Source organism: Ambystoma mexicanum, chromosome 12 (genome assembly GCF_040938575.1).
Source record: "Ambystoma mexicanum isolate Mex_15411 chromosome 12, UKY_AmexF1_1, whole genome shotgun sequence".
Taxonomy (NCBI): domain Eukaryota; kingdom Metazoa; phylum Chordata; class Amphibia; order Caudata; family Ambystomatidae; genus Ambystoma; species Ambystoma mexicanum.
Window position 1 is genome coordinate 403,391,651 of NC_090936.1, and position 27,477 is coordinate 403,419,127.

General features: G+C 48.4%; 1 protein-coding gene across 3 annotated transcripts in view; it reads right to left on the reverse strand.

The window, feature by feature from the left end:
- Positions 1–10,420: 10,420 nt before the first annotated feature.
- The window catches only part of LOC138512972 (poly(3-hydroxybutyrate) depolymerase-like), a 481,140-nt gene continuing 464,083 nt past the window's right edge, over positions 10,421–27,477 (reverse strand). For 2 of the 3 annotated variants that reach the window (XM_069627699.1, XM_069627697.1), the window contains 2 exons: positions 12,583–12,608; positions 10,421–10,757 (listed from right to left, as the gene is read on the reverse strand). In XM_069627699.1, coding sequence (XP_069483800.1) covers positions 10,690–10,757; positions 12,583–12,608 — 94 coding nt within the window. In that variant the 3' untranslated portion in view covers positions 10,421–10,689. The remainder of the gene's footprint in view (positions 10,758–12,582; positions 12,609–27,477) is intronic. The other variant, XM_069627698.1, reaches the window with a different exon arrangement.

The window sequence follows — 27,477 nt, forward strand, 5'->3', positions numbered from 1 at the left end:
TCAGCCCGGGTCGGAGCACCACCTCACACCCCATGAGCTAGTCACAGGAAGGTAAATGAGAATGCCCCTGTCACCTCCAACGAGGAGAAGTGATGCCCAGTCAACTGCAGAATTGTTAGAAAATGAGCTATGTGCATATTTAACATGTATGACGGTTAGTTTCTCTGTCATTTCAGAGCAACTCAAGCATAAGGGGTGTCGGTCTCAGGAGACAGATGAAAACCATTCAGCAACCAGATACGAAGAACTACCTGTACACAAACTATTCATTGGAGACCCTGTGTTAATCCGCAACTTCACTAGGAAGTGGCATGAGCCCCGATTTAGTGGTCAGTTTATTGTGGAGAATATTACTCCATCTACAGTAAAAGTTCAAGAAAGGCATGCCTGGATTCACTTGAATGACGTGAAGACATCTGCTGGTGAGAACGGAACACCGCCACCCGATTCGGAAGCAAGTCAAGAAGAAGCAGTTCAGCACATGCAGACTGGATCAATGACGAGGAAGAAGGATACTAAGATTGCTGATTAAATAAACGAAACTGTGCATTTGGACTGTGGCTTTTCCGGACACTCTTTATAGATATTTTAGCAGGAGTGAGAAAGTAACTGTTCTTAAGCCACAGATATTCGTAAAAAATGGACTTTAGAAAGTACTGATGTGATGAAAAATGTTGGATCTTGATTTTATTTTTGACAACTGGAAAAGGGAGCAGTTCCCACATTCGTTTCTCACTGCGTTTCTCTTTGGTCTGACATATGGTCCTGTCTGATGTCAATGTCCATAGACTCCTTCTCACTGTCTTTGTTTTTATACTCAGAGCTTACCCTGTAGTTCCAGAAAGTGAGAAGACTCAACAACGGGTGGAAAGACACCAATGGTGGGGTTTTTATGTATTGGTGCATAATTTATGTGTGCACAGCATCTGTCATTGTTTTTCTATTTCTGCTAATTCACGCTGCTTACTTTGTTGGTTCCAGAAAGGCAGAAATCCCTTTGATTCTCCCCACTGCAGTGACCTATGCAGAGTTAGATGTTGTAAGGATGCCGAGGCCATATGTGATTGTTCCTACACCAGGGGCACATGTGAAGTCACCCATTTCTTTGACAAGTGTTCCTATGATTCCCCCTCTAGGAAGGATGATGTCTGATGTACTCCATGAGCGTTTTGCACATATCGATTTGGAAATAAAGAGACCCAAGAGAAGTGCAAGGGAAGATGATTATGAGTTACATGATTATCTAGACAGTAGAGCACATTTGGGCAACAACATGTGGTATCAACACATGAAGGAGGTAGGAAAGAGAACCCCTGAGGAAGATTTCTATGTTTGTGCTCTCCTACCTTATGTTCTGGGGAAGTCCAAGATATTTATAGCTATAGAAATAGACATCCAAATAGCTCATTGCTTGACTCACCTTGCACTCTGCCATACAAGAGGTCAATTCCAGGGTCGAACAGCATCTTTGGTATCGGTAACTGAATGGTCAGCTCTGGAAGAAGATGATTACATTCAAGATTTAAAGACAAGAGCAAGAGCACACACCAGAGATCATGTGATAAGATACAAAGAGCCTGGCATGAAGGGAATGGGAATCCGATGGGAAATAAATAGTAAGCTCAATTACCAAGGAAAGGGAATGGGAATCCGATGGGAAATAAATAGTAAGCTCAATTACCAAGGAAAGATTGATGAAGAAATAAGAAGATGCAAGGAAAGAGGACAGATGCAGATCTGGGGAACCATACTTTTTCCAGACGGCTATGGAACAAGGCATAGTCATATTCAGAGCTGTGGCAGTAACTGGACATCATAAACCAGTTATAGATCGCTTGTAAAAGGGATGCAATCACCTATGGCCGAGGCTTGCAAAGCTGCTGACATGGGTCGAAGACAAAGGAGGCCCGTTGCAGATAGTGCACCTCTGATAACCTCTGGTTAGTGCAGAACTGTGCTTCAGAAACAATGGCACACAAAAGATTTGAGAAAATCAGCAGTGTGGGCGAATCTTCGATGTACCAGGAAGGAAAGATGGGACAGCAGTGATAATGGATCACTACTGAGCCTGTGGATCCAGAGCATACATAAAGCTGCCCAGAGATTGGGGAGGACTATGTTCTATGGTGATTGTTCATGTTCCAACATTAGTAATTCCAAAGAGTGATTTGAACATTGGTGAGTTTCCAAAAGCAGATGTTCACCTGAGAAAGAAGAGACCTATTGGACGCCTCGATCAAACAAAGAGGGAGAACTATTTCTCAGCTAAATCGATAGAAGCTTTCAATGACATTCCGTATGAGCATAGGTTCTTCAGCCAGACTTCAGCGGTATTCACAACAATCTTTATGCCAGGGATCCAGACGATGGCAAATGCCAGATGGCTACAGTTAACCATATGGAAGCTCCTCTATATGATTAACACTACTATTAAGGGATTCAATCCTATCAAGCAAGAGCTGAGAGCCATACGACTGATGACTCTTCAGAACAGATATGTCCTGGACATGATTACAGCTATAGACGGAGGTGTTTGTGCCAAAATCGGAGAATCATGTTACACATTCATACCTTCTCATGATGATGAGAATGGCACCTTGACAGCGGCCATAACGATGTTTACAAACTTGCAGGTCAAGATGGAAGATGAAGTGGAAGATATTGCTGATGACAGCTGGTTTGCATCAATCTTCTCATGGGTTCTGCAATGGATGGCAAATATTTTCAAGTTGCTTGGAGCCCTGTTAGTGATGATAATGTTTGGATTCTGTGTGGTGAGGATAATAATCGCACATTGCAAAAAGACTGCAAAGAAAGCAACAGGAATGAAGATCATGATTGATGTCGAGTCTGGATTTGAACCCAAAGAGCTGACAGATGAAGAAGTCAGAGACTATAATAAGGCCAGTATTCATGCAGCTGAGGGAACAAAATTCCTGTATCCAAGAAACCACAAGAAGTATGTGGGAAGATGGATTTACTGCAGTCCGAATGGACAATGCAGTTTAATGACCTGGAGTGCTGATGAACATGTGAAATCAGCAGGATGCCTGAAAGGAGTAATAAAGATATGGACTCCAAAGAAGCATTTCTTCAGATGAGGATGTCTGGATGTGAAGACTGATGGGAGAGTAGCCGATTAATCGCCCAGAAGGGGGGAGTGTAGAGGAGGAGCCAATTTGATATGGCACATGTTCCACCCGTCTGACGATAAACCTCCCTCAATGCATATACTATTCAGACGAGACACAATATGAAGGATGCGGATGAACTGTGTACCCCCTGCTAGGATAACCCTAACGAGGCAAAATTTGAAATGCAATGTACCCCAAAGCAACATATACAGCAATGACCCTGAAGGAACCTCGTAATACCATGTGAAGAAGGTTTTGTTTGTTTGGTTTGTTTATAGAATGTTCCTAGGTTAATCTAACCCTTTGTTGCTAATGTGTGATACAATGGCAGAATGCGACAGATTGTAATTGTAATTATGCTTTAAATGCCAATAAAAACAATTTAAAATAAAAAGTAGAGGAGGAGCCAAGTACCTCTACCGGAAGTTACACCCCTATTCTGTCTATATGTTGGCAACTGGAAATTGCGACATGCACAAAGCCAATAATGGAGCCTATATTGCGAAAAAGTCCTTGAAACAAGGTATCCATTGAGAAAACCCTATATGTATCTGCAGAGAAATGACAGTCTTCTGAAGGAAATTCCAGAAGAAGTGTGAAAATGAATGAAAGAGAAGACTGGTGACGTCACATAAAGCAGACGTGACGCACCTTGAAGAGATGCGAATGAAGAAAGTATATAGATCTTATAAAACCTGATGACGAAGTAGTGAAGTAAGCAACATTTCGGGAGTGAAATGAAGATTGCACATGCAGAGAAACACTGAAGAAAATGCAAAACCATTTTGCAAATGTACAGAGGCAGTAACGCAAGTAGAAAGTGGGGGTCATTCCGAGTTTGGAGGCAGCCATGGTGCTGTTAGCACCATGGCTGCCTCCAAACCCGGGTCTGGGGCCTCTGAATGGGGACTTACCGGGTCTTTCCAACCTTGGAGGACCCGGTAAGTCCCCATTCAGAAAACCATTCCCCATTCCCATTTGAGCCCCCATAGGGCTCAATGGGAATGGGGAAGGAGCAAATAACGGGCCCGCAAATTGCAGGCCCGTTATTAGCTCCATGGTCCCTTAACGGGTCCCACTAAGGGTGGCTGGTTGGACCAGCCGTTCCTGGTGGGACCCGCTAAGGGACCTCAGAATGTGGCAGTAGGGGGTTAACGGCACCAGCATCCTTACCAGTGCCGTTAACCCCCTACCACCAGGGTCGGAATGACCCCCAAAGTAATCATAAGGCTGGCTACGTAGTGAATAAATTGCAGGCGATGCGCCAATGTATTCATATAGGAATGTATAGAATCTGGATGATCCATGACACATTTTAGCAAACTTGGACCCTGTGAATGAAAGGGCTGGAAGTGTGGTGCAGCAGAATAAGAATAGCTGATGGCAAAAGAAGATTCGCGAAAGGCTTGTTTGGCCCAGTGTCAAGAGTTGGGGCCGCCGAGAGCCTCGCCATGTACTCGCAAAGATACAAAAATGTGAGAAGCAAGGTGACAAGCAAGGTGAGCTCCTGTTTGAGGTGTATTGAAAACCACTGAGGGTGCCAGGATTTCTTCATTTAATAGTGTTAAATAAAACAAAGAGCTCAGAAACGTGGTCTCCAGTCATATTTTCAGATGAAAATAGACTTTGGGGGCGAGCTACACAAAGACCAGAAGATAAGGCCATGCCACACTACCTTTTATTCTCAGGCACAGTGAGCCTCTGCAAGGCCAAGTTCAAAGAGCTAATTGAATGGCAGACCGCAGGAGTGATGATGGATGTTGGGCTAATTGGGTGGGAAAACATGAACAGGCCAGCCCTCCCAGCACCTGGGGTACCAGCTTGCATGCTGCTAGCAAGTGGAATATTCCAGAAGGGTACAAGGGTGCCAACCAATTGTACAGTGCCACATATTAAGGAGCCCTATAGTTTGAGAAGGCAATAGTATGTTGTTTATTAGTCTGACACGAAGATGACTTGCACTAGGGATGCGCTCAATTGTCCACCTGTTCTTAGAGACCCAATCACGTCCCTGTTTCCCATCGAAAGTATATGTAGATGCTCCCCGCAAACCAACCATAACTCCTAGTAGCTTTTCTTATTTGCCATGCAGTTTGACGTCACTTATAATGAATATTTGCTATACAAATAATGTTTTTTATGAAATGTGTTGAGATTGTGCTGTGCGACGTCCGTTGATGTCCGTTGTACTCCCTGTTTTAAAGACTTGTTATTAAAACAGCCTTGCCTTTTGTCAACTTCCTGAGTCGGTCTGATTATTGATGCATGAGTAAGATCTGCATCCCCACCCATCTCAGATACTGTTACCTCGTCTTAAAGGACCCGTTCCTCGGGTTCACAAGAATGGATCACCATATGTCTCGTTAATATCAGTGTGTTTAGGTTCATATTTCCAAATTATTGTGAATGCAAGCAGAAGTCCAAGGCCAAATGATAATGTTATGTTATTATATAGCACTTACGCTTAAGCGTAAGTGCTATATAATACAACAAATATACATACAATATCACCCAACCGGTGTTGGTACTCATTTATCGACCTCTGAAGGATGAAAGGCTGAGTTGAGGTTTTTTAAGAACAGACTAAATCAGTGACTCACCCCCTGAAATAAACCTTTAATGAGTCTAGCAATTATTGTATAGAATTCTAGAAAGACAAACTATTTGTTATTTCTATTCTTACTTATTCAGGGTCACTGCTCAAAGTGTTACACTTGTGGAACCCCCGGCTTTTTGTTAAGCGGCCTGAGCAAGAAAGACAGCCACCCCAGAAATAAAGAGCTACATAGGCTTACATTTTAAAAAAAAGAAAAAGAAAAGATTTGTTTTTCTTTTTTCTTTTTCTTTTTAGGGGTAGCCAGGGAGACCACAGGGGTAGCAAGGGAGACCCCAGGGGTCACAGGTGTGATCCCTGGCAACCTCCAAATGACGTGCCTGTCAGATGGATTGATCAAATTCATCACACGCAGCATACAGTAGTGAACATCCTGGTAGCTCGGAATTCCGCCTGCAGGCTCTCATACCCCCGGCCTGCCTCTCCCTGGAAGGTAGACGTCATCCTCAATTGTTCAGGAGAGCGGGGCAGGTGGGGGCTTCAAGTCAAGTGCCATGTTTAGTTTGTACTGATGGTGTCATCAGCCTGCTAGGCAGTACACTGTGAAGTTTTAAGTCAAATGTTATGCCCAGCAAGACCAGGGAACTACTATCATGCACAGGGAGCCCAGCAGAACCTGTTTTTAACTGAAAAAGAAGGGATCAAAGCCTGCACTGCAGCAGAGACAGACAAAACAGATATGGGTCGCTGTGGGTGGCTCTTATAAGTCACATGTCAGTGACCAAAGAAGAAAAACATAGAAGAAGGACTAGCGAAGTGCCTGCAGATTCTTCTTTTGAGTTTGGAAATGGTAATTGGTGAAGTCTGCCTCAGGGCGCTAACGCCTCACCTCATATAAGTAAGGATTGTGACGAAGTAGATGGACAAGGGGGTAGTGTACAAAACTCTCCAGGTTACATGTACATGTATTCTCTTGCTATACGTGGAGAGAGAACAGCACATTTTCCGGGTTAATCTACATGCATGCTCTAGTGGTTGCATTTATACAGATTTGCACACTCCTGTAGGTACACGTGGACACATACTCTCATGGTTGCATTGAGATGAAATGGCGCACTCTTGTGGTTACAAATACAAGAACACTCTCTTCCTTGGAGAAAGAAAGGTGCATGCTTATGGATAATGCATATGCATGTTTCAATAGTTACATGGAGATAAAAGGGTACTCTCTCGTGGTTACAAGTGCGTGGAGAGAGGCTAGCATAATCTTGATGTGAGGAATTGACAGCTGCCAGGGATGTGGAAGCCTTGGATTTTTTTTGTTTTTATCACTTAATAACATGAGGGTAATTCCATCTCTAAAAGGGTAATCTGCTGATCAAATTCCCCTTTCATAAGCTCAATGCCAAAAGCATAGTGTGTATTTGCACCTTGCTGCATCAGTATCCTGATCTGAAACGCCTGCTCTACCGTGGCACAGAGCAGATTCAGAGTTCACAGGGGCCCATTTGACAGCTACAGTGAGAGACACGTTTCTGCAGTGCAGGGGCTATATTTAAGACATGCTCCCCTGTACCAAAACTATGATGATCATAAGAAGCCCATGCTCGTAAACCCTAAAGATAAGCTATGCCTGGAGTAAGGCTTTGTACATGGATCTACTCATGATCATTGCAGCCACATCAAATTTGATATCACACATGTCTCAGCTCCTGTGAGCCATCTCAGCTGTGAAGGTGATGTGTATTCTGGCCAGACAGGCTGATACTGACAAAGTGTCAGGACAGGAACCTGAATGGCCATGCCTCCTCCTTGATCTCTTTGTGAGGACAGGAAACACCCTCCTCCAGAGATAACTGCACAACAGGTGGCTGCTTGGGACCAGGCATCAAAGGCACACACCCATTCAAAGGGAGTAGACGCATACAAGGGTGCTGCATTTTAAATACCTTTGTTAACAGCAAAAAGGGAAGGGGGGGAATAGTGTAGATGGGAGAGTTCTGTACCATGGGGTGGGTAGTGAAGTTGGCTCTGGGGTGGGGTGGGGCATGACAACCTTATATAAGTTTGTGGAGAGGGGATGGGGGCTCACTTTCTGGTTGCTTGCGGTGCTGTGTGCTGACCGTGTGGGTTGGGGCAAAGAAGCTACAAAGGCCCTTCTAGGAAGTACCCTTCCCACGGTATGGACTTCTCCTTCTCCCCTGGTTCCCCTTTCTACCCAACCTGCTCTATTTCTCCACCGATAGCCCTCTGGGCCTCTCTGTCCCTGTTCCCCCCTGCTTCTTCCTCCTTCTCTTCCTTGCTTATTTCTCTTTCTCCATCCTGCTTTCCCCTGCTTTCCTCTCCTCTCTTTCTCTCATCCTCTCACTCTGTTCCTCTCTCCTTTTTTCTCTTTTGCTCTCTTTCTCAATTTCCCTCTCTGTCTCTTTCTCCCTCCCTCTCTCTCTCCTTGTCTCTCTCTCTCTTCCTTTCTCTCTTCTCTTAGCCCTCACGCTCTCTGCCAGCTCCTTTCTCTCCCCTCTCCCACTATGTCCCCACTGGCTGTTTTCATCTTCACACCCCACACCCTATCACTTCTACCCAGCTGCCCATTCTTTCTTCTCTCTCCCCTCTCCCCCTTCCTAGCAGCCTCCCCACTCAAACATTTCCTTCTCAAACCCTTCCCTTCCTCCATTGGGGTCCCTTCACCCACCCCATGCATCCAAGGGTACTCTGCTGGCCCAGTTCCATACCAGTTAGTGTGCCTAGCTAGTATGCTTGCCATCAATGCCCATCCGTGTGCCCACAGCCCAGTGCAGACAATCATTAATGTCCAGTGTGCCTAACATACTCTGCTAGCAATAAGTCTAAATCTATGCCGGCAATAAATCTGTTCTGCAAAGACTTTGTTTTATTCATTAGTGTTCCCACTATTCGGTGTAGTCTGCCTGTTATTGCCAGAGGGGGGACCCAGTCCGTCTACAGACACAACGCACCCTCACTGGGCCTGTTAATGCCCAGGCCCAAAACTGTGCTCTGCCTGGGGTCTCCAACGTGGCCTTCCCCATTTTGGTCTGCTTCCCACGTCCACAAGCAGGTGTTCCAAGGCAGAGGCAAGCTCTGTCCCTTAACCATCCCCAGAGGCTATTGGGGGTGAATTCTGCTGCTGGATCAAGACCTGCATCACTGCCAGCCATAATGTTGTGCCAGATTGCACTGTGCTGCAGGACCCCAGAAGGTGTGTGCCAGCCTCTCCCATGTTTGGGAGCCCATAAAAAGGACTAAGCTTGGGCTTTGAGAGCCTGGAGTGGGACTCATTTGCCTCAAAACCAGAACAGCCAAGAATCCTGTTTTTTCAATGTCGAACTGCTGCGAGCCGTGATTCTAGCATGTTCGGTGCTGAGCAAACCACCAGAACTCTTTGATACTGACTTTGGTGTTCATCGTTCTTCAAACAGCCGTTTGTCTTTTCGACCCGGTTCGCCGCTGCACTGCACCAGCTGAAGAACGTTGCTGCCTCGTCTCTAACCAAAGAAGTAACACTGCTTTGCATTGCTCAGAACACCATTCGGACCGCTTGCTTCTTCATTGCGGTTCCTATAATTCAATCGGCATGAACCCAGTGTCCCCCGAACAGCGACCTCCGAGTCTCTGCATCTAATCAACTCGCCTATGCATCCTAGCAGCAGCTGGATGCCTTCAGACTTTGACCACCGAAACCGTGCCTGGTGACTGCCAATTCACACATCTCAAGTAGACATTTTGAAGCCACAGCGTCCTCCTGTTCGACCCCGAACCGACGCCAGCTAGTCATAGGATCCCCGTAACTGCTGCATACTCAAACCAAAAAGAACACACAAATGATGCCGGGAAGCCTGGTTTGACACAGTCGAACCACCAAAGCATTTGAAAAGGTCTTATTAACTGATATATGCCTCCCTGGTCCATCTTTGGGCCAGAGACTGGCAGGGTCTCTTTACTCCCTTTTGCAACCTCAAGAAATATCCTTTTTGAACATTGTGGTCTTTTAATTGCCCTTTCTCTGTGTCTCATTAACCAGCGTCCTGCATCTATTCTATCTTTGCATATTATGTGTTCCTTTTACAGGGGGGGGGTTTAAAGTGTTTTCTAGTTAGTTATTATTGTACATGTTCTGTGTGATTAAAGTGTACATTTGTATAGAACCTTGATTGGACTTCCCTTTATTTTACACTGTTATACTTTGCTGTTTGGGTGGCTACTGAACCACATTCACACCCCTCTTGAGAGTATAGCCTTCCCTGTGCCCACGTTACACATAAGGCAAAGGAGGCATTTGTCTTAACTGTGCCTGATTTACCTTTATGATGGTGATGGCTCTTCGTTTGTAGAAGTGCAGGGGTGGGTGAATGGGCGCTTTAGCCTCTACTCTTCCTTGAACTCCTGCAGGGCAGAAGTCAATTTGTCAAACTCCACTTACATTATGTACATCTATACTCTCAAAGTTACAAAATGGCGCACCCTTGGTGCATGGAAATACAGCGGTGGCCACATTTAGCTATGGATATATGAGGTTACATATTTCCTAAACTAAGGCTGCAAGTTGATTTTTTATTTCCAATGTATTTCACGTGGGCACTACCATGCCACCACTCCTCGATGCCCCATGCCCCCGCAACCCCATCCCCCACCACCCCAGAGTACAATCACTTCAAACAAAATACACAGTGAGCAGATGAAATGGGAGAGAAGGACACGGTCTTTAGTGCTTTGAAGTATTATTTATGATAACAGCACATTGAAACTGTAGCCATGACGTCTTGCCAGAAAAATCACTCTGAGGTTTGGGGAATGCAACAGTTTGGGGCCAGTACAACATTCACATAGAAATCACTTTGTTTTGGGGAGTATTTTTCTGGGAAGAAACTTCTCTTCGGGAGCAGTTAAGGGCAGCCTTTGAAGCCAATCCCGGTAATATGTGTGTTTTCTTCTCGGTTACGCGTTGCCTTGCTGCAGTTGTTGGCTCCTGTCTTCAGCGAAGTCTCAGTAGGTCCCCAGCACACGGCGAATCATTCTGTGGACCCCGGTCACCTGGTAACCATTCTTCGTAGCTAAGAAAACCAATACGATTAAAACATGCGTCACAAACAGTAGGCTCACACATGGCAGGAGGGGCATTTTGTACAGTGCAAAGATATCTCAATGGTGATTAGTTGTGGCATTCTGGGGGGTTGGATGGAATTGTGGAGAAACGGATTGCTGGTCCTATGCAGCTACCACACACATTACAAAAACAGTAAACACACACGACCAATATCGCAAAACTGCACACAAATCATTATTTTATTATAAACGCCTTTACTTCCTGAGATTTGGAACCCCATAATTAAAACCACATGTTATCACCATGCAACAACCCTGCAATAGCGTCTAGCAGTGTTGAGCTGCTAAGATACCGCTGTATCAGATGCTGTCAGTAAATAGCTCTGCCAGTAGACGCCCCGAGGCCCACCGTCCAATGTTAGCACAGAGTAGTGCGGGCGCAAGCTCACCTTCAGAACTCCTGCCTACTACCATCCCCAGCAGCTGAAATTGCAGGGACAAAGCAAGAGCGGTTTTGCTGTAACCTCGGTATAGTTATAGGAATCAATGATGGAAGGGGGGCAAAAGCAGGGTACGCTGGAGTGGATAGCTTTACAGGAGATAGCGATTTCTGTTTCTCTGCACCCCTCACCATGTTCTTCCCTCTTGGACTGTGAAGCACTCCGTTGCTTCTCAGCGCTATGTCCACACTCAATAAATACCCCAAGAAAAATAAGAGCAAGAGCAAGAGAATGCTGGAACCCGGGAGGCGGAGGAGAGGCCCAGAGGGCCGGATCATGGAGTTAAGAGAGCGGGAGCAAGAATCGAGGAGCAAGAGAGAATTGCCCAAACCTCATTAAATTAAGCAAGAAGGGGATACCTGAGGGCTGCAGAGGGTGCCCAAAATGGTGGAGAAGGTTGGAGAGACTTAGAGCCTATTACGCTGGAATCTAGAGGGAAGGAGTGCGGTCCCCATAGGGATGAGGAAGGTGGGAGAGAGAGCAGGGAGACAAGTGACCCTAGTCCACCGAGGGTTGGAAAAGGTAAAGAAACAGGCAAGAGCTGGAGAGTATTGAGAAAAGCACCCAACGGAGGGAAGAAGGTGGGAGAGAGAAGAAAGACCTGGAGAGTAGTGATAATACTGCGAGGGTTGGAAAAGGTAAAGAAACAGGCAAGAGCTGTAGAGTATTGAGAAAAGCACCCAAAGGAGGGAAGAAGGTGGGAGAGAGAAGAAAGACCTGGAGAGTAGTGATAATACTGCCGAAAGGTTGAAGAAGGTTGGAGAAAGAAGAGGGATTTGGAGGACAGTGTATGAGGTGCCCGGAAGGGGGAAGAGGGTGAGAGAAAAATGGGCTATCTGAAGGTTTTGGAGAATAGTATTCACGTGGGGGAAGAAGGTGGATAGAATGCAGAGACTTTGAAATTAAAGACTGGTAAAGGAGTGCTTCCCAAAAGAATCAGCCAAGACCCTGGAGGAAGGTGAGCTTTGAACCCAGATACTTGCTATAACACGTTCTACTGTTGCAAAAATGGGGATCCCCTGAGGCTGGAGAGAAGGCACTTTTAAACGTATCGTTTCCTTTCACTTTCAGTAAGTCACAGCCATCAGGCCAATCCTGACATTTCAGTTCTGCTTTATACCCAGTTTATTATACTGCACAAACACCATAAAAGATCCCTAATAAGACACCTTAAACTCAGATTTTTCTTTCTTTGTGTAGCCATTGGATCCCCATCAAAGATGTGCCATTGCCTACTGGCCAACGGAGACAAGTTCGGCGAAAACTAATTGCTGCACTGTATGAAACAAACATTTGAAGTGCACTGGAAACTATAAATCGAGTGATCTCTTACCGTATGCATAGCTAGAATATCCCCACCTAGGAACAAGCAAAGAGAAGTATAGATCAGCTAGGAAGAGCACAGCAGCATCACATGGCATAGACACTGGGGAGCGGGACTGAGGGGCATCCATTATCAGAATCAGAAGGAAGAGGGGCAAGGGGCTAATTAGTGCCTCTCCTATTCAATCCCATGTTAGCAAATGTTGAATCCTCCAATTAAAGCATCAACATCCCTCCAGATATTGTGAATCCCAATGCCTCAAGGATGTATGTGATTTTTTCAAATATATTTCTCGTACTGGAGATTTCACCGAATCCATTTCCCCGAAAACCCACTTCTTTTTTTTCTTTTTAATGTGGGGGGAGACCCGCCACCACAACCCCCTAACCCCGCCCCCACCCTATCTTATACCCTTACCTCAGACCCCACCTAATACGCCTTACACATATACCATTTCCCCTACCATTTTGGGTGAAATGGATTTGTTGAAATCCCATTCGGGGAAATGGTATTCAAATAAATCTACGGTAACGATGCCTCAGCGCTCCCAAACAGATGACTATTAATTGACGTAATTTAAAATGTGTCACCCTCTTGATTAAACTGTGTTGAATGGCTTGGTACAACTAACACATGTGAGAGAAAGAAAAGACAGCGGGCAAAGTCCTTAAGTAGTCATCGTTCCCAAACCCTGCTATTGCCCCCAACCACTGCAAGCTGTGCCAAGGCCAGTACATGCTGGTATTCAAGTACTAGAAGAGAGGCATGCAGAAGTAAGGGGTTTTCTCAAATGTGCATAGTGTTGCAGGAAAGGCCCAAAGGGGGGCATGCTGGCCACTGTTGGGGCAAATTCCCGAATTACTATGTGCATGGGGTTATTAAGTCCACTCCAACTTGAATTTATTTGCATGTGGCTGTGTGAGATCCACAAAGGGTCCAGACACCAAAGTGAGTAGAAACCTTCTTTCTTAACAATCCAAAATAAAGGTGATTTCTTCTGCAGCTTCAACAACTCTATGTTTGTCAAAGTCTTCCTCACCCAGGCTATTAGCTTGAACACAAATGCTTATCTTCACACGTTCATAAGGATGTAGCGGTAACTCCTCACACTCTGTAGCATGGTTCCCAAAAGGGCCCTCCGGGTTAATGCGCATGATGTTGTTGGGAGGTACTACCTCCAGTCCCTCTATCCATCACTGTGTGTCAGCCATGAGGTGTGGCAGTACCTGTAGCTTGATGTCCATGGACAGGGAAAGCCAACCTGGCCTTGTCCCCCCAGTTTCTGATGGTCTTCTCACCACCCTTCTCTTGGGTCCTGATGTCTGCCCTCAGCACTGTTTCTGATTCTGCATTGGTCCTGTCGCTCCTCGTCTACCCACTACATGCCCATTTGCCCTACCACCTTGTGGTCAGCTCTTCAGGTCAGAGCTTCATCCCTACCACCAGCTTTGGGCAAGGCAGGCACTCTTGCAACTTCCTCCTCTGACTAGATGTATCCTTATATAACTCTTCTCCATTTACTCCTGCTCTCCAGTTGCCTCTGGATGATTCTTTCTCGGAACCACCCATTGGTCTCCTCCTGTGACTGCCTGCTGTTTTCCTTCTGCAAACACTTGCTGTTTGCTCCCTTTCAACTTCTGATGTGCTCCTTTTCCACCCTCTGCTGTTCTACTTCCATGCTCTGATGTTCTCAGTCCACCCTCTGCTGTTCTCCTCCTTCAACCCTGTGCTGTTCTCCTTCCACCCTCTGCTGTTCTCCTCCTTCCACCCTCTGCTGTTCTCCTCCTTCCACCCTCTGCTGTTCTCCTCCTTCTATCCTCTGCTGCTCTCCTCCTTCCACCCTCTGCTGTTCTTCTCCTTCTATCCTCTGCTGCTCTCCTCCTTCCACCCTCTGATGCTCTCCTACGTACTCCCTCTACTGTGTTCTCTTCTACCCCATCGTCTACAATCTCCTCGACTCCGTCCTCTCGTTCTCCACTACGGTCCTCCTCCTCATAGCTCTCTTTCATATTGCCAACTCACCCCAAACTCTGCTCCTCTCCTGCTCGAAACGCCCACAACACCCCTTTCTTGGCCGTCCCTTTCACTCCCTTTCTGCCCCTCCTCTGCGGTGAGCCTGGGCTCAAGGTTTCTACGTGGGCCTAATTATTTACTGGGTTTTGCCATTGGCCCACGGCCTTGGGACAGACTAGTGCATCTCCGCATGTATTTCGGGAGCAGGCCGCGCCTGGTCCTTTCGTTTGGGTAAGCACGTGTGAAGGGCCGCCTGTTTGTATCAGGCGACTAAAGAGGATCCTGCCCATCCCACCCTGGACCCATCATCGTCCGACTCAGGGTGCATCCCGCCCCTAAATCACCCCACTAAAAGTCGCCAAAGCAAGGCAGGGGACTTCATCGCAGGATTTACAGGTTCTCAGGGGCCATACACAGATCATATTGACCAGTGTGTGATGTTGAACCTCACTACATGTATTCGTACATCTTTAAAGGTTTGTATTTTCACTTCCCACTTCTCGAAGAAGGAAGCTGGATAGCCCACATAAGGCCTTGCAAATGCTGGCAATGGTGTGTGCTGTCCTTTCAAAGGTGAGCCAGTACTGCAGGAAGGTGGTAAACAAATGTGCCCTTGCACTGCGAAAATGCCAGTGATTCTCTCCCACAGACCACCCCTTTCTGGCATTTACAGTGAGAAACTGGATCCTTTTATAAGTTTCTCTGAATTGTATCCATTTGTTTTCTGGTTTCTGGTCTATACACATTTCCTTTGCTGCACAGCCCCTGTTAAAGTTACCTTCAAACTGCGGTCATTGTTAAAACTGCAAATGTCCACACAAATCTAAAATGCAAGACTGATGGCCTCATTACGACCCTGGCGGTAAGGGGTTAGCGCCAGCGTTAGCTGCGCCGACCCCTTACCGCCAATTACGAGTTCCCTTTCCGCCATGGCGGTTTTTACACCTGCTTTTAGCGGGTGTAAAAAACCATGGCGGTAAGGGAACTTGGTGTTAATTACGCCACCGTAATTTACGGTGGCGTAATTAACGCCTTCCCCACTCCCATTATGCCCTATGGGGCAAAAATGGGAATGGGGAAGGGTAAATGGGGATTGGGGATTTACCGCCCCGCCAAGGTCGGAATGGGGCGGTAAATCCCCTTACCGCCATGGCGTTAACGTAGTTAGCACCATGGCGGTAAAGTCACGGCCCTGGCGGTAACTTACCGCCAGGGTCGTAATGAGGCCCTGAAGCACATTACAATCATTGTTTATCACAACTCACGAGCAGACCTGACTACATTTGAAAATCAAAAACCCTGAGACGCCGGCTGTTCATGGCGTGAGCCAACACAGCCCTTACGCTTTGAAATGTCTGCTGCTGCCTCATACTCGGGTAAAAAAGTGTTTGTGTGGGTGTATCAATACATACATGTACATGCACATACACATTCTGTTTATTGATTTTACCATCTTCTATTTGGGGTATGCAGTGATTATCACGAATAACAAAATAACTAATCCCATTACAACGAACCGAAAATAACGAATTCCAAAATAACGAATTTGAGAAAGAAAAAAAAACAGCAGTTGGGAGTGGCAATTGTCAGCATGTCCACACCATTGTGTGGTCGGGCCGCCGTTGCGGCCTCGACACAGAGACACGGGATGTTACGCAGGGGTTGGAGAGGGGCGGGGCTGGGGGCTACGGCAGTTGCCGCGTTGCATACAATAAAGAAGGTTGCGTGTGAACTGGGCTCCATGTCTTTGTATTGCCGCTTGCGCAGCGAGGCCCCAGACAGGGTCTAACAATGGCGACGAAGGGCAAACGACCCGCCCGTGCCAGTATGAGGCCTGCCGTCGGGCAGTAAAGCGCGTCGGCGCGCCTCCATCGGAGACGTAGGCTCTCACAAGCTGCGCTCGCTCACTCCCGAGCCGGCCTGCACTCCCACGGACCTGTGGGCGACACAGAGGAGCACGGGATTCTCTGCGAAAATCCAACCCGACACTCAGCGCAGAGGAAAACGACTCATGAGCAGAGTGATCGAGGAGCGGATGAAGAACAAAAAAAGGGGGTATTAGGGGAGAACGCCTCCCAACGCCCCAAAAACAATGATAAATTAATTTGTTATTTTGGAATTCGTTATTATGGTATTTCGTATTAGTTAAAATCACATGTTACCTCTATTTGGTGCAAACCATGGATATGTAGATTACACATCTGTTGATAAGGCACAGAAGGGTAAACTGTTTTTCCAGGATCACACACACTTAATTTCAGCGGTAACCCCAGGATTGGAGACACTTGACAGCATATTTTCTCAAGTCTAATTAGTACAAATGTGTTCAATGAGTGAATTTCAAAATATCTTAGTTTTAAAGCTATTACTTGAAAGGTGCGCATTATAAACCAACTTGACACAATTATAAATCCCTGTACAGTGGTCTTCAAACTGTGGAGCTGGCCCCCCCAGAGGGCCCAAAGTGGGCGTTCGGGGGCTCTTCCAAAAGGGAACACAGGGACTGCTTTTAATAGAAAACATAAGCAGATATGGCATTTGGGAGAGCCCACCAACAGTATTTTTAGTCAGAGGTGAGGGGGGGCTTAGCAATATTTGTACTGAAGGGAGGGCTCAGCATAACATGTTTGAATACCACTGCTGTGGAAGTATGTTAACCAAAACGAGTATCATTGCATCAGAGTTTTGTCAGTTCAGATACACAAAACGGACTCAAGCTGTGCTTGCAAGATAGCTCAGTGAGCAGAATGCTCGTTGACACAGTAGTGTCTCCCACAAAACAGGATCGAATCCTCTGGAAGCATTCAACCATGATTAATTACTGCTCCTAATTTAAAAAAAAATCCTAGAAATATCGGAGATCGCATTCTGTCTACTAGTGACTCGGAGAAAGTCTACAACACCCGGAGTCTGAGGGCCACCCGGCCACTCTCGGAGGTTAGGCGCTAACTGGATTATGAGTGTTAGCTCCGTGCTGATTGCTCCCAGTCCAAGATGGCAGTGTTGCTAGGGAACCGTAGGTCATATTCGAAAGTGATCAAAAAGATTCTTTCGAAGTAGTGGAACAAAACCTGAAAAAAAATAGTATCCCCGTGAGCTTGCCTCCACTTCTCCTACACATACACATTCCCTTGCCTCTTTTTTCAACCTGCACCTAGTCATCTCTTCAACCTTCAATTGTCTCAGTTTGTATGTTTGTGTATCACCATGAACGTCGCAGCCTCCAAGACATAGCAGTGGTACTCTGAGCTCAAGGAACTACTGTTCACGTCCTCCATTAAACATTCAGGAGACATTGATTGCTGCCCACAGGAAATGAACTGCGGGAAGGAGTGCACAGGGGACACTTCCGGCTCCAAGGGTGGAGGCCAACGGGCGGCAAAGCTATGCTCATGCCTGTGCCCTCTGCCCCTGGCAACGAGGTAATTGCAGCCAGAGCAATGAGAGGTCATCTACCAGTATGGATTGTTTTGCCAGCAGATGTCTTTTCAAAGTAAATGGAGGCAAAAGATAAACGGGGTAATTCATGGAATAATTGTGCGCCGAAATTTGTGACGCAAGCGTGAAAAAGCTAGCGCACGCATGCGAATCGCACGCATGTGATTCATGAAAAGGCCTGTGCGTGTTTTTCCCGGAATGTGTGCCAAATCCGCGCTTAATTTACACGTCACTGCGACTTTCCAAACACGTGCGCGACAGGAACGGGGAAAGCGCACAACTTCTCACGCACACACCTAAAAAGGGGGAGGAACACGGTGAATGGGGAACAATGCGTAAAAATTTAGGCCTAACGTGGGAAGTACTGCTGGGAAACACACGCAACGCCCACACGCTAGCGAACAACACGTATTCATGGAATCGAATAGGGAAAATCTGCGCACGTCAAAACACACGCACACGCACAAATACGTCCGCCACACGAAAGCAGGCGGAAGCATCCCCACGCAGCATAAAAGTGCATGCAAACAACAAACAAGCATATACAGCTACAATGAATGTCCCATTCCTCGCAGCAGTGATCGTGGGACACCGCAGGACAAGGAGAATAGCCAGGCCACGCATTTTTTTGCCCAGGACCAGCCTTTTTGGGATGCCTGATGACGAGGTCTATGGCAGGTATAGGTTTCCACCTCATATCATCATAGACCTGGTCACTGAGTGGGAGGATGAACACCCATCACCTACCCTGTGCTCCCAAGCATTGAGCCCCTTGGAGAAGGTGCTGAATGTCCTGCATTTATTGGCCACTGGGTAATTTCAGTAGACAACTGCCATAGTGGGGGACATCTCACAGCCCACGCAGTCACGTTGCCTACTCCAGGTGTTGGCAATCATCACTGCGCACCCCTCAGTCCGCAGGCACATATACATGCCCAGAACACCCACAGAAAGGCAGGCCGTGGTCCAGGACTTCTACAGGGTGGCACACTTCCCCAAAGTGCTTGGTGCCATAGATTGCACCCAGGTGGCCCTACGTCCACCTAGGGCCACTGAGCACATCTACCACAACCACAAGCACTGGCATTCCATCAGCGTGCAGGTTGTATGCAATGCCAAGGGAATCATCACCTCTGTCTATGCAAACTATCCAGGGTCCACCCATGATAGTTTCATATACAGAATGTCTGCCCTGAGCTGGGCCCTGGAAGCTGGGAAGAATGGCAACACATGGCTCATAGGTGATTACAAATGCCTGTGCACATGCATGCATGTCACACACATACAAATGCACAAGCCCAACTAATGACAACCATTATCACCTTACCAGGGGACAGTGCCTACCCTCTGAGCACCTACATGATGACGCCAATACGGAACCCCACCACTTCACCCAGGTAAGATGCAACACAGCCCATATTGCAACCAGGGCCATAGTGGAGCGCATATTCAGAGTGCTCAAGTCACGCTTCCGCTCCCTTGACCGCTCTGGCGGACAGCTACTATATGCACCCCAAGTAGTGTGCAGGATCATTGTGGCAGCATGTGTCCTGCACAACGTTGCAACACGGCGGGGCGTACCGGTGGAAATGGCGGTGCCCCCACATCCCCAACCACACGCACTGGCGCTGCGCATGGGAGGGGAAAGGGCACATGGCGAGGCAGCCCATACCCAGCTTGTGGCCACATTTTTCACCTAAACTCTAACCCCTGCGGAGTGCACACAGGCCTGACACATACCAGGTGACAATCGATGATGAGAAAGGGACAGTTAACTGTCACAACCTTACCACCCTGAGAATGTGTCCACGGAAGTGCCACATTGTGTGCATCCCTAGCTACTTAAACACAACCAATCCCATGTGACCAAAAGGAACACATGCAAGGTGCATAGCCCACCCACCCCCCTGCAAAACAGGGCATGAAAGTACTGGTATGCCACCCAAACCCTCCCAACCCTCATGACCCCTGGCTGCCACACCATGCCATGGTATGCAATGGCAAAACATCAAACCAAATGCACAACGCATGACACAATCGTCATGAAGTGCCACGTGAGAAATGTAAATAGGCACCAGACAATCACACCCGACATGGAAACTGAAGAAATGACTGACCAAAACCTCACATCCTGAAAACTGTGGCACTAATGCATGCCACCAGTGGTACAAGCAACAAAAGTCAGAATACCTGTTGCCATGAACATTGGACAATAGCAAATTGGCATTACAAACACTGTGTGCTGCGTGTGTGCCCCTGCAACACACCTCTCACCGGACAGCACAGTGAGTGTGCATTGAGTTGGGGAAACCCCTTGAACATCATGAAAAATAAGTACAATCAACCAAAAGTACCCTGTGATGCATGTACACGATCAATGAATTGGAAGAGAACATGGATTGCAGGGACACAGCATGCCTGAGAAGGCAATTGGGGTGCACGTGTGTGCATGGTGTCATCGTAGTTGGTGTGGGGGTGTGTTGGTTAAGTGTTTGTGTCAGTAGGGACATGCATTGAATACATGCAAGTGAAATGAAGTGAGCCTCAGTGTCCTGTACACAGCACATGTGAACATTGCCCTCAAGGACCCCCCTGTGTGTTAAACCACACCAATCCTCCGACACCTCAAAATCAAACCCAACATAGGATCAGCCATTGACCAGCAGAGCATATCATGTACAGAGTACCCCACATCGACAATGGCGGACAGTGAGCAATCACTGATTGATTGATTGTAAATCCGTATACGGCCTACACACAAAGTGCATCAAAGCGCCTCAAGGCGGGAGGGAACAAGGGAGAATAACAGTACATTCCTACAAGTCCTTTAAACATTCCAGAATGTGAAAAATAACAATCAAATCAAAGTAGATAGTAAAAGTGCTTGTAACAATACGGGAGAGTCTAGGGAGGGAATGTGGGAAAACAAAACTAGCATCAACATTGCTATGCCTGATGGCAATAGTTGCAGTGCAAGAGTCACATAAGGAGGGGGGGTGAGGGAAGAGGAGGGAAGAGGTGAGGAGAGTAACAAAACAAGTGACAAACAATGGAAGGTTAATGAATAATCAAGATAGTGCTGGGGAGGGGGAGAAGAAACACAGAAGGGAAAGGGGGAACAGACAAGCTGTAATCAGTGGTGGAGGGACTGATGATAAAAGTAAGTGCCAAAAAAAAGGTGAAGGTGGGGGTGGATGAACGGAGGCAGAGGGGGAAGTGTCTGCAAAGAACAAGCGGCTATGTATCACCATGACTGACGGCAATTGGGGTAGTGCCGGAAAAAGACAGACAGAGGACAAAGAGGAGGGGAAAGGGTGGTGGAGAGGGAGAGGGAGGAGAGAAGGGAGGAGGGGGCCAAGGTGTAAAGGCAGGAAGGGGGAGAGGGGGAAAGAAAGCACATACAGGGGGCAGTGTGAAAGAAGAGGGTGCACAAGGGGAGGGGGTGTGATGGTTAAGGGGGGGAGACAGAGGGAGACTGGCGGGAGACAGGGTGAGACTGGCAGGGGGGCAGGTGGAGACTGGCGTGGGGCAGGTGGAGACAGGGGGAAACTGATGGGGGCATGTGGAGACTGGCGTGGCGCAGGTGGAGACAGGTGGAGACTGGCGAGGGGCAGGTGGAGATAGGGGGAAACTGGCAGGGGGAAGGGGGGACAGGGGGACAATCAAGGGACCCAGAAGGATGGGGTACCGTGGTGGACAGGGGTAGACAGGGCCTCCGTTGTGGGTCTTTGGTAGTGGTGGCTGGCTACAGCCTCCTGGTTGCCCGGATTGTCTCAAGGGCCAAGTGCAACCAATGGGAGGGGGGAGCAGGGCCAGGCCACAAACAGGACAGTGAAGTCGAAAGCAATGCGGCCATATTTCAAATGGCACAACAAAACACCAGGCGGGGCTGCAAGATGGCCAAAGCAGGGGAAGCAAGGAATTGGTGGTCAATGAAACGCGTGGTCACAAGGATAACTCAGCGTGCAGCGTTGATGTGGCATATCAAAATCACTGTAGGCCAAGTGTCCCAATGCAACATTGTCAGCACACGGACCCCTCCCACCATCAGTGTGTGTTACACAGCCAAAGGGTGCATGGTACAGCCTACAGCAGGAAGTGCATGAACATAGACAGTCAAGTCATAAAAAAATCACAAGCAACATGATGAAATGCACAGTCAACAGAATACTCAACAAAATGAAGAGCAGACATGCATTGGAGAAGCCATCCGGAATACCCACTAGGGGTGTACACACAAGTAGGACTGCAGCCTGGCCACAGATATGATGGAAGCCCAATGCCCCTGTGTAAGATGCTGTGACACCGAGCCATACTTGCAAGCCCATGGAAAGGGGAAGCAGGAGTAGCATATGTGTCAGGATCCCAAGCAAAACACATACACAAGAAAAGCCTGAATGAGCCCTGCTGGAACACAGTGGATACCTTCAAATGCCACAAAGCACCACACTGTCACATGAATGCACAATAGACAAAAACATTTTTTTTAAAATAATTGCAGAAAAAGAAAATTCCAAAATGCCCACATACGACCCGTGGTTGGGGGGGCACCCAGGAGGGCATAGTTACAGGGTGCACCTCAACACCCATATGTGTAGATGTTGAGATTAAAAAAAAAATCCTCAATGGGCTCAGCGCCTGCACGGCACGACCTATGTGGAAGATAGGTTGTCGTCGTCACCCTCTGGGTGGAAATCAGAAGGCGGACGCGACACAGTTGCCTGATCACGTCTATCCACGGCTTGCCCCTCAGTGGCAGCAAGCATGCGGGTCTGGTAAGCCAGGTCCTGCATGGCAATGACACGTAGGTCTGCATGCATTACCTCACGAGCCACACGTGCTTCCTACGGCAAGGACTCACATGTAAGACGGAGTTCTGCCTGCATGGCCCCACATGACAAACGGAACACCTCCCGGCTTGCATGGAGTTCAGCTGAGATGGTTCTTTCAAGCCGCTCCATCCTGTCTTCTGCCCGCCTACTCTCGCCCATCATGAGCGCAGTAGATCGGAGGGATCGGTGTTCCTCCCTCAGGGCCTAACAGTGTGCCTCTGCCTGAGCAGCAAGTGCTTGACGCAGAACCACCATTTCAGCCCGGCGCACCCTGTCAGAGGCCGCCATGCCCAGCCTGAGTGAGCGGCACGTGGATCGCTAGCCTGCTGCTGGAGCTCCACCTGCCTTTCAGGGGGGAGGATGGAACGGGCCACACTTTCCATACCTTGAGCTATCCTCTCAACTGCTTCCCCCTGTTGCTGTGCCATGGCATAGATGGCATGCTCCCACTCCGCACAGCCACCAAGTTGCCAGACACTAGACCTATCGGGCCCAAGGAGCCGTGGTCCTTGCTGGGTTGGGGCCACCTGCGGCTGCAGGACTGCATCCCTTCATTGACCTGATGCCCAGGGAACATGGCCAACTGGTGTGGAGTGTGACCCTGCACCCGTAACCACCACAGGCGGACATTCCAACCCCACCTGTCCCCCTACTGCAGGTGTCACGGACAGAAGATCATCCAACACAGGATCACTTACCGGCGACGACACGTCATGATGCAGATCCGGCTCAACATAATGGTCAGAGGATCCATCAGAGCCTGACTCAGTCAGCTCTAGATACGATGGCCTGGAGCACCAGTGGGTTCTCGTGGACTGCCACCCCACGACCACCTCTGGAGCCTGGTTGGTGATGTGAACTGACCACTGTGTCTGGGATGATATCTTCATCCTCTGCCTCCAGTGCATCATCACCTGCAACATAAACAAAAGAAACATGAACCCGCATGTCAGTAGCACATACCACACACATACAGATCACAACATTGACAGCCAACACATGAAGCAGACATGTCACACGCAACTCAAACCCCAACATGCATCCAGGGGCATTGCAATGCAAGGGAATCCCGAAAGCAGAAAAGTGTGTGTGCAAAATGTGAAGCCAACACATGTATTGCATGTTGCACATCACCTGCATCACACACAACCTCTAGCAGGCACATATCCAAGGCAGAAATGAGAGATGGCAACAAAGAGATGGCACGTAGCATAAGCATGATGGAACACACAAATAGCCACAGCTGGCAATCAAATCAAACACACCATGACACATGTAACATGCATCACGTGCAGCAATCAACAACCATCGACTATGCAGACTACATGTGTCACATGAGGCACCTACGCTAGTGCGTTTCTATACAGTGAAAGGAGGGACATGGGTACATACATGGCAGGTCACTATCACACAGCAGCATTGTGTTGGCATGTTGAAGGGCAGAACTTGGCACAGGAGTGGGTGTGTGCGGTGCAGTGCATGTGTACCCCTTCAACTTCCAACATCAACACGTTCCTAGTGATGTCAATCTCCAAAACATGACGGCAGTGTAAGGGGAATTGCAGCCATCATGTGCAAATGGCATGCACTATGTAGCATGGATACCGTGAAACCCCCACACTCTGGTGAATAGCAGGGAGGCACTGCATGGAAATGAAAGGTGCAGCACAGAACTGTGCATTGGCAGACAGTGTTTGCAAGCATCTATTGCATCTCGTCAGTCAAATGTCACTGCAGCCGATGAGAAGTGGACATAAGGCTGGACAGATGAGGAACCATCAGTAGTACACCCATGTATGCAGAAGACACACCACCAGTTGAACAGAGGCAGCGGCCTGTAACAGGGGGAGCCATGTGCACGACACAGATGTGGACACCCTAAAGTCGTGTGTGATGACACACAGACCCACAGTGAGCATGATATGACTGTCCAAATAACATGACACTTGGATCATCCTGGAGACGTACTACAATGAGCAGATGGTCAGGGACATCTAGGGGCATACATGGAATGCACATGGAGCATGATTGTGCACACATGTGCACGGGGAGCCACTGCCATCAGCACAGTCAGAGTGAGACACAATACACCAAGGACAAAGGATGTATATGACATGATATGACATCTCATCAAGATTGTCCTCGCACACAAGTGGCTCAGAGTGCAACCAAGCAAAGGGAGGGGAACAAGGGAGAAAAGAAAATGAAAACAACGATCTTACTGGGCACAGTGACATTGAGAACACGCAAGTGCATGGAGAAGGGAAAAAGGGGGAAAGTCCCTGGAAGGGGGAGAAGTGGAAAGGGCCGAGAGGAGCCGAGAGGAGACTAAAGAATGAAAATGAAGTCTTATGATAGAATGGGCATTCAAAAGGTGGTAGTGCAGCCAGCAAGTGGCAAGTGCAAGATCATTTGCATAGGGCAAATCTGATAAGTGACGAAGAGTGGGGGACTGCATGGGTACATGTACAGGACCCATTGCAATGGGAGGCCTGGATGCAGTGCAGCAGGGAGGCATGGTGAGCAGGTACCTGGGCCCGAAGGACAGAGGGTGAACAGGTGCACAGTGCCAAGAGAGAAAACAGTTCAGCTGGGGAGAAGTGGGGCTAATGCAGGAGCAAATAGGAAGGTCTTGAGGTGCTTCCGGAAGCTGAGATGTTTCTCCTCAAGTTTCAACGTGGCAGGTAGGCTGTTCCAAAGGGAGGTCCCAGCCGTAGACACAGATCTGCCCCCAGCTTGTTTCTTCGATAAACGACTGACCCGGAGGGAGTGTGGGGCAGAGGAGCAAAGGACTCAAGAGGGGAGGTAAAGGCAGAGGGATAGTTCAAGGTATTTTGGACCCAGGCCCCAGAAATCCTTGTGCACAATGCAGAGGGTCTGAAATTTAATACTTGCATCCGCTGGTAGCCAATGAAGGGATTTCAGAACTGGAGAGATACTATCCCGGGGCTTGAGGCCAAGGACAAGTCTCACAGTCCTGTACTGGATTAGTGGTAGAGAGTGGAGAGTGGAGGCAGGTAGAATTTTGGAAGAGGCTGTCAGAGTAGTCCAACCTTGAGACAACCAGAACTTGACAGACAGTGAGCTTGTAGGTGAACGAGACGAAAGGCAGAGTACCCCTGAGGAGGTGAATCAAGAAGTGAAAATCTCAAGAGATGTCAGAAATGTGTGCGGAGAAGGAATGTGTGGAGTCAAAGGTGACCCAGAGGTTGTTGGCCTTGCAGGTGGGGGTAGGAGGAGTGCCAAGGGAGGCCGGCCAGAGAGTGAAGGGAAAGGATGGTAAAGGTGTACTAATGCGGAGGATGTCGGTGTTGCTGGCATTTAGACAGAGATCGTTTGCAGTACACCAATTTCAAATGGCAATTAGGCAATCAGAAATGAGGGAGGGAGAGGAACTGGCCGAGAGTGTCATCAGCATAGCACTGGAAGTTGTAGCATAAAATGGAAATGCAGTAGGGGAGAGCTGCCAGGTAATGTTTGAAAAGCCAGGCCAAGGGGTCAGGCCCCTGGTGAACACCACAGGTAGAGAGGGAGATTGATGAAAGGAAGGACCCAAGTTGTAGCTCGGAGGGACACACACGCCAAACACACATGTCATTGAGTAACACGCATTAATACTCACCGGACGATGCATCATAATCCATCCTCTCTCCCACTCCATGGATTAGTACTGCCAGGATGAACTCTGCAGTGATCTCCTCGTGCTGAGTGAGTTCATCCTCCTCTGGTGCTGGCCCACCACCAGTCACCTGAGACAAGGCATAATTGGAGGCACGCTTTTGTTTTGCACAGCGTCGGAGGTCATTCCAACGCTTGTAGCAGTCCTGAGCCGTGCGCACCTAGAATCCCATGGCTGTCACACCATCCGCAATATGCTGCCAGTGGACCCAACGCTGGGCAGGCATTGTATGGCACTGTGGGCCCACAAGCATATCGCATTCATATGCCTACACGTAGTGCACAAGGAAGTCCAGTTCCTGCTTGCCGAAAAGGCTTCTTCCTCGACGTGCCGGAAGCCGGAGCCGTGTCTGGGGTCCCAGCCTCTTGCACAGGAGCATGTTTCCTCCTTTTGGGCGGTGGTACTGATCCAGACTGGCCAATGTGGCCCTGACCAGAGGGGGCAGTGGCGCTGGTGGACTGGACCAAGGGAGTGGGTGTTTGAATGAGGACAGAAGGTCTGGCTTGGGTCTGACTCACTGCCGGGGTGGTGTTGGCTGCATCTGCCCATGCAGTTACCACCACCCGGCTGCTTGGGGCAGCAGATGTCATAACTGCCCCAGATACGTGTGCCCCGGTCACAGCTACACTGGACATACGTGACCCGCACCTCCTGACAAGATGGAAATCATCCTGGGAGTCCTCATCACGCAACGCAACATGCGCTTCCTGACCCCGAGCCTGGGTGGTGGTTCCCAAAGCTGCAACTACAGCTACCACCACCGGTGGGCCTGTGACAGCTTGTGATGCAACAGCTGCATCTCCAGGAGCCACAGGGGGTGGTGGCATGGCTGCACCAGCCCGTGGCTGGGCATCCTGCCCCAGTGGGGCACCCCTGCCTCTTCACTCTCTGTAGCCACCCTGGCCACCCTGGACTCCCTGTCCCCCCTGGTCTCCGCGCCCA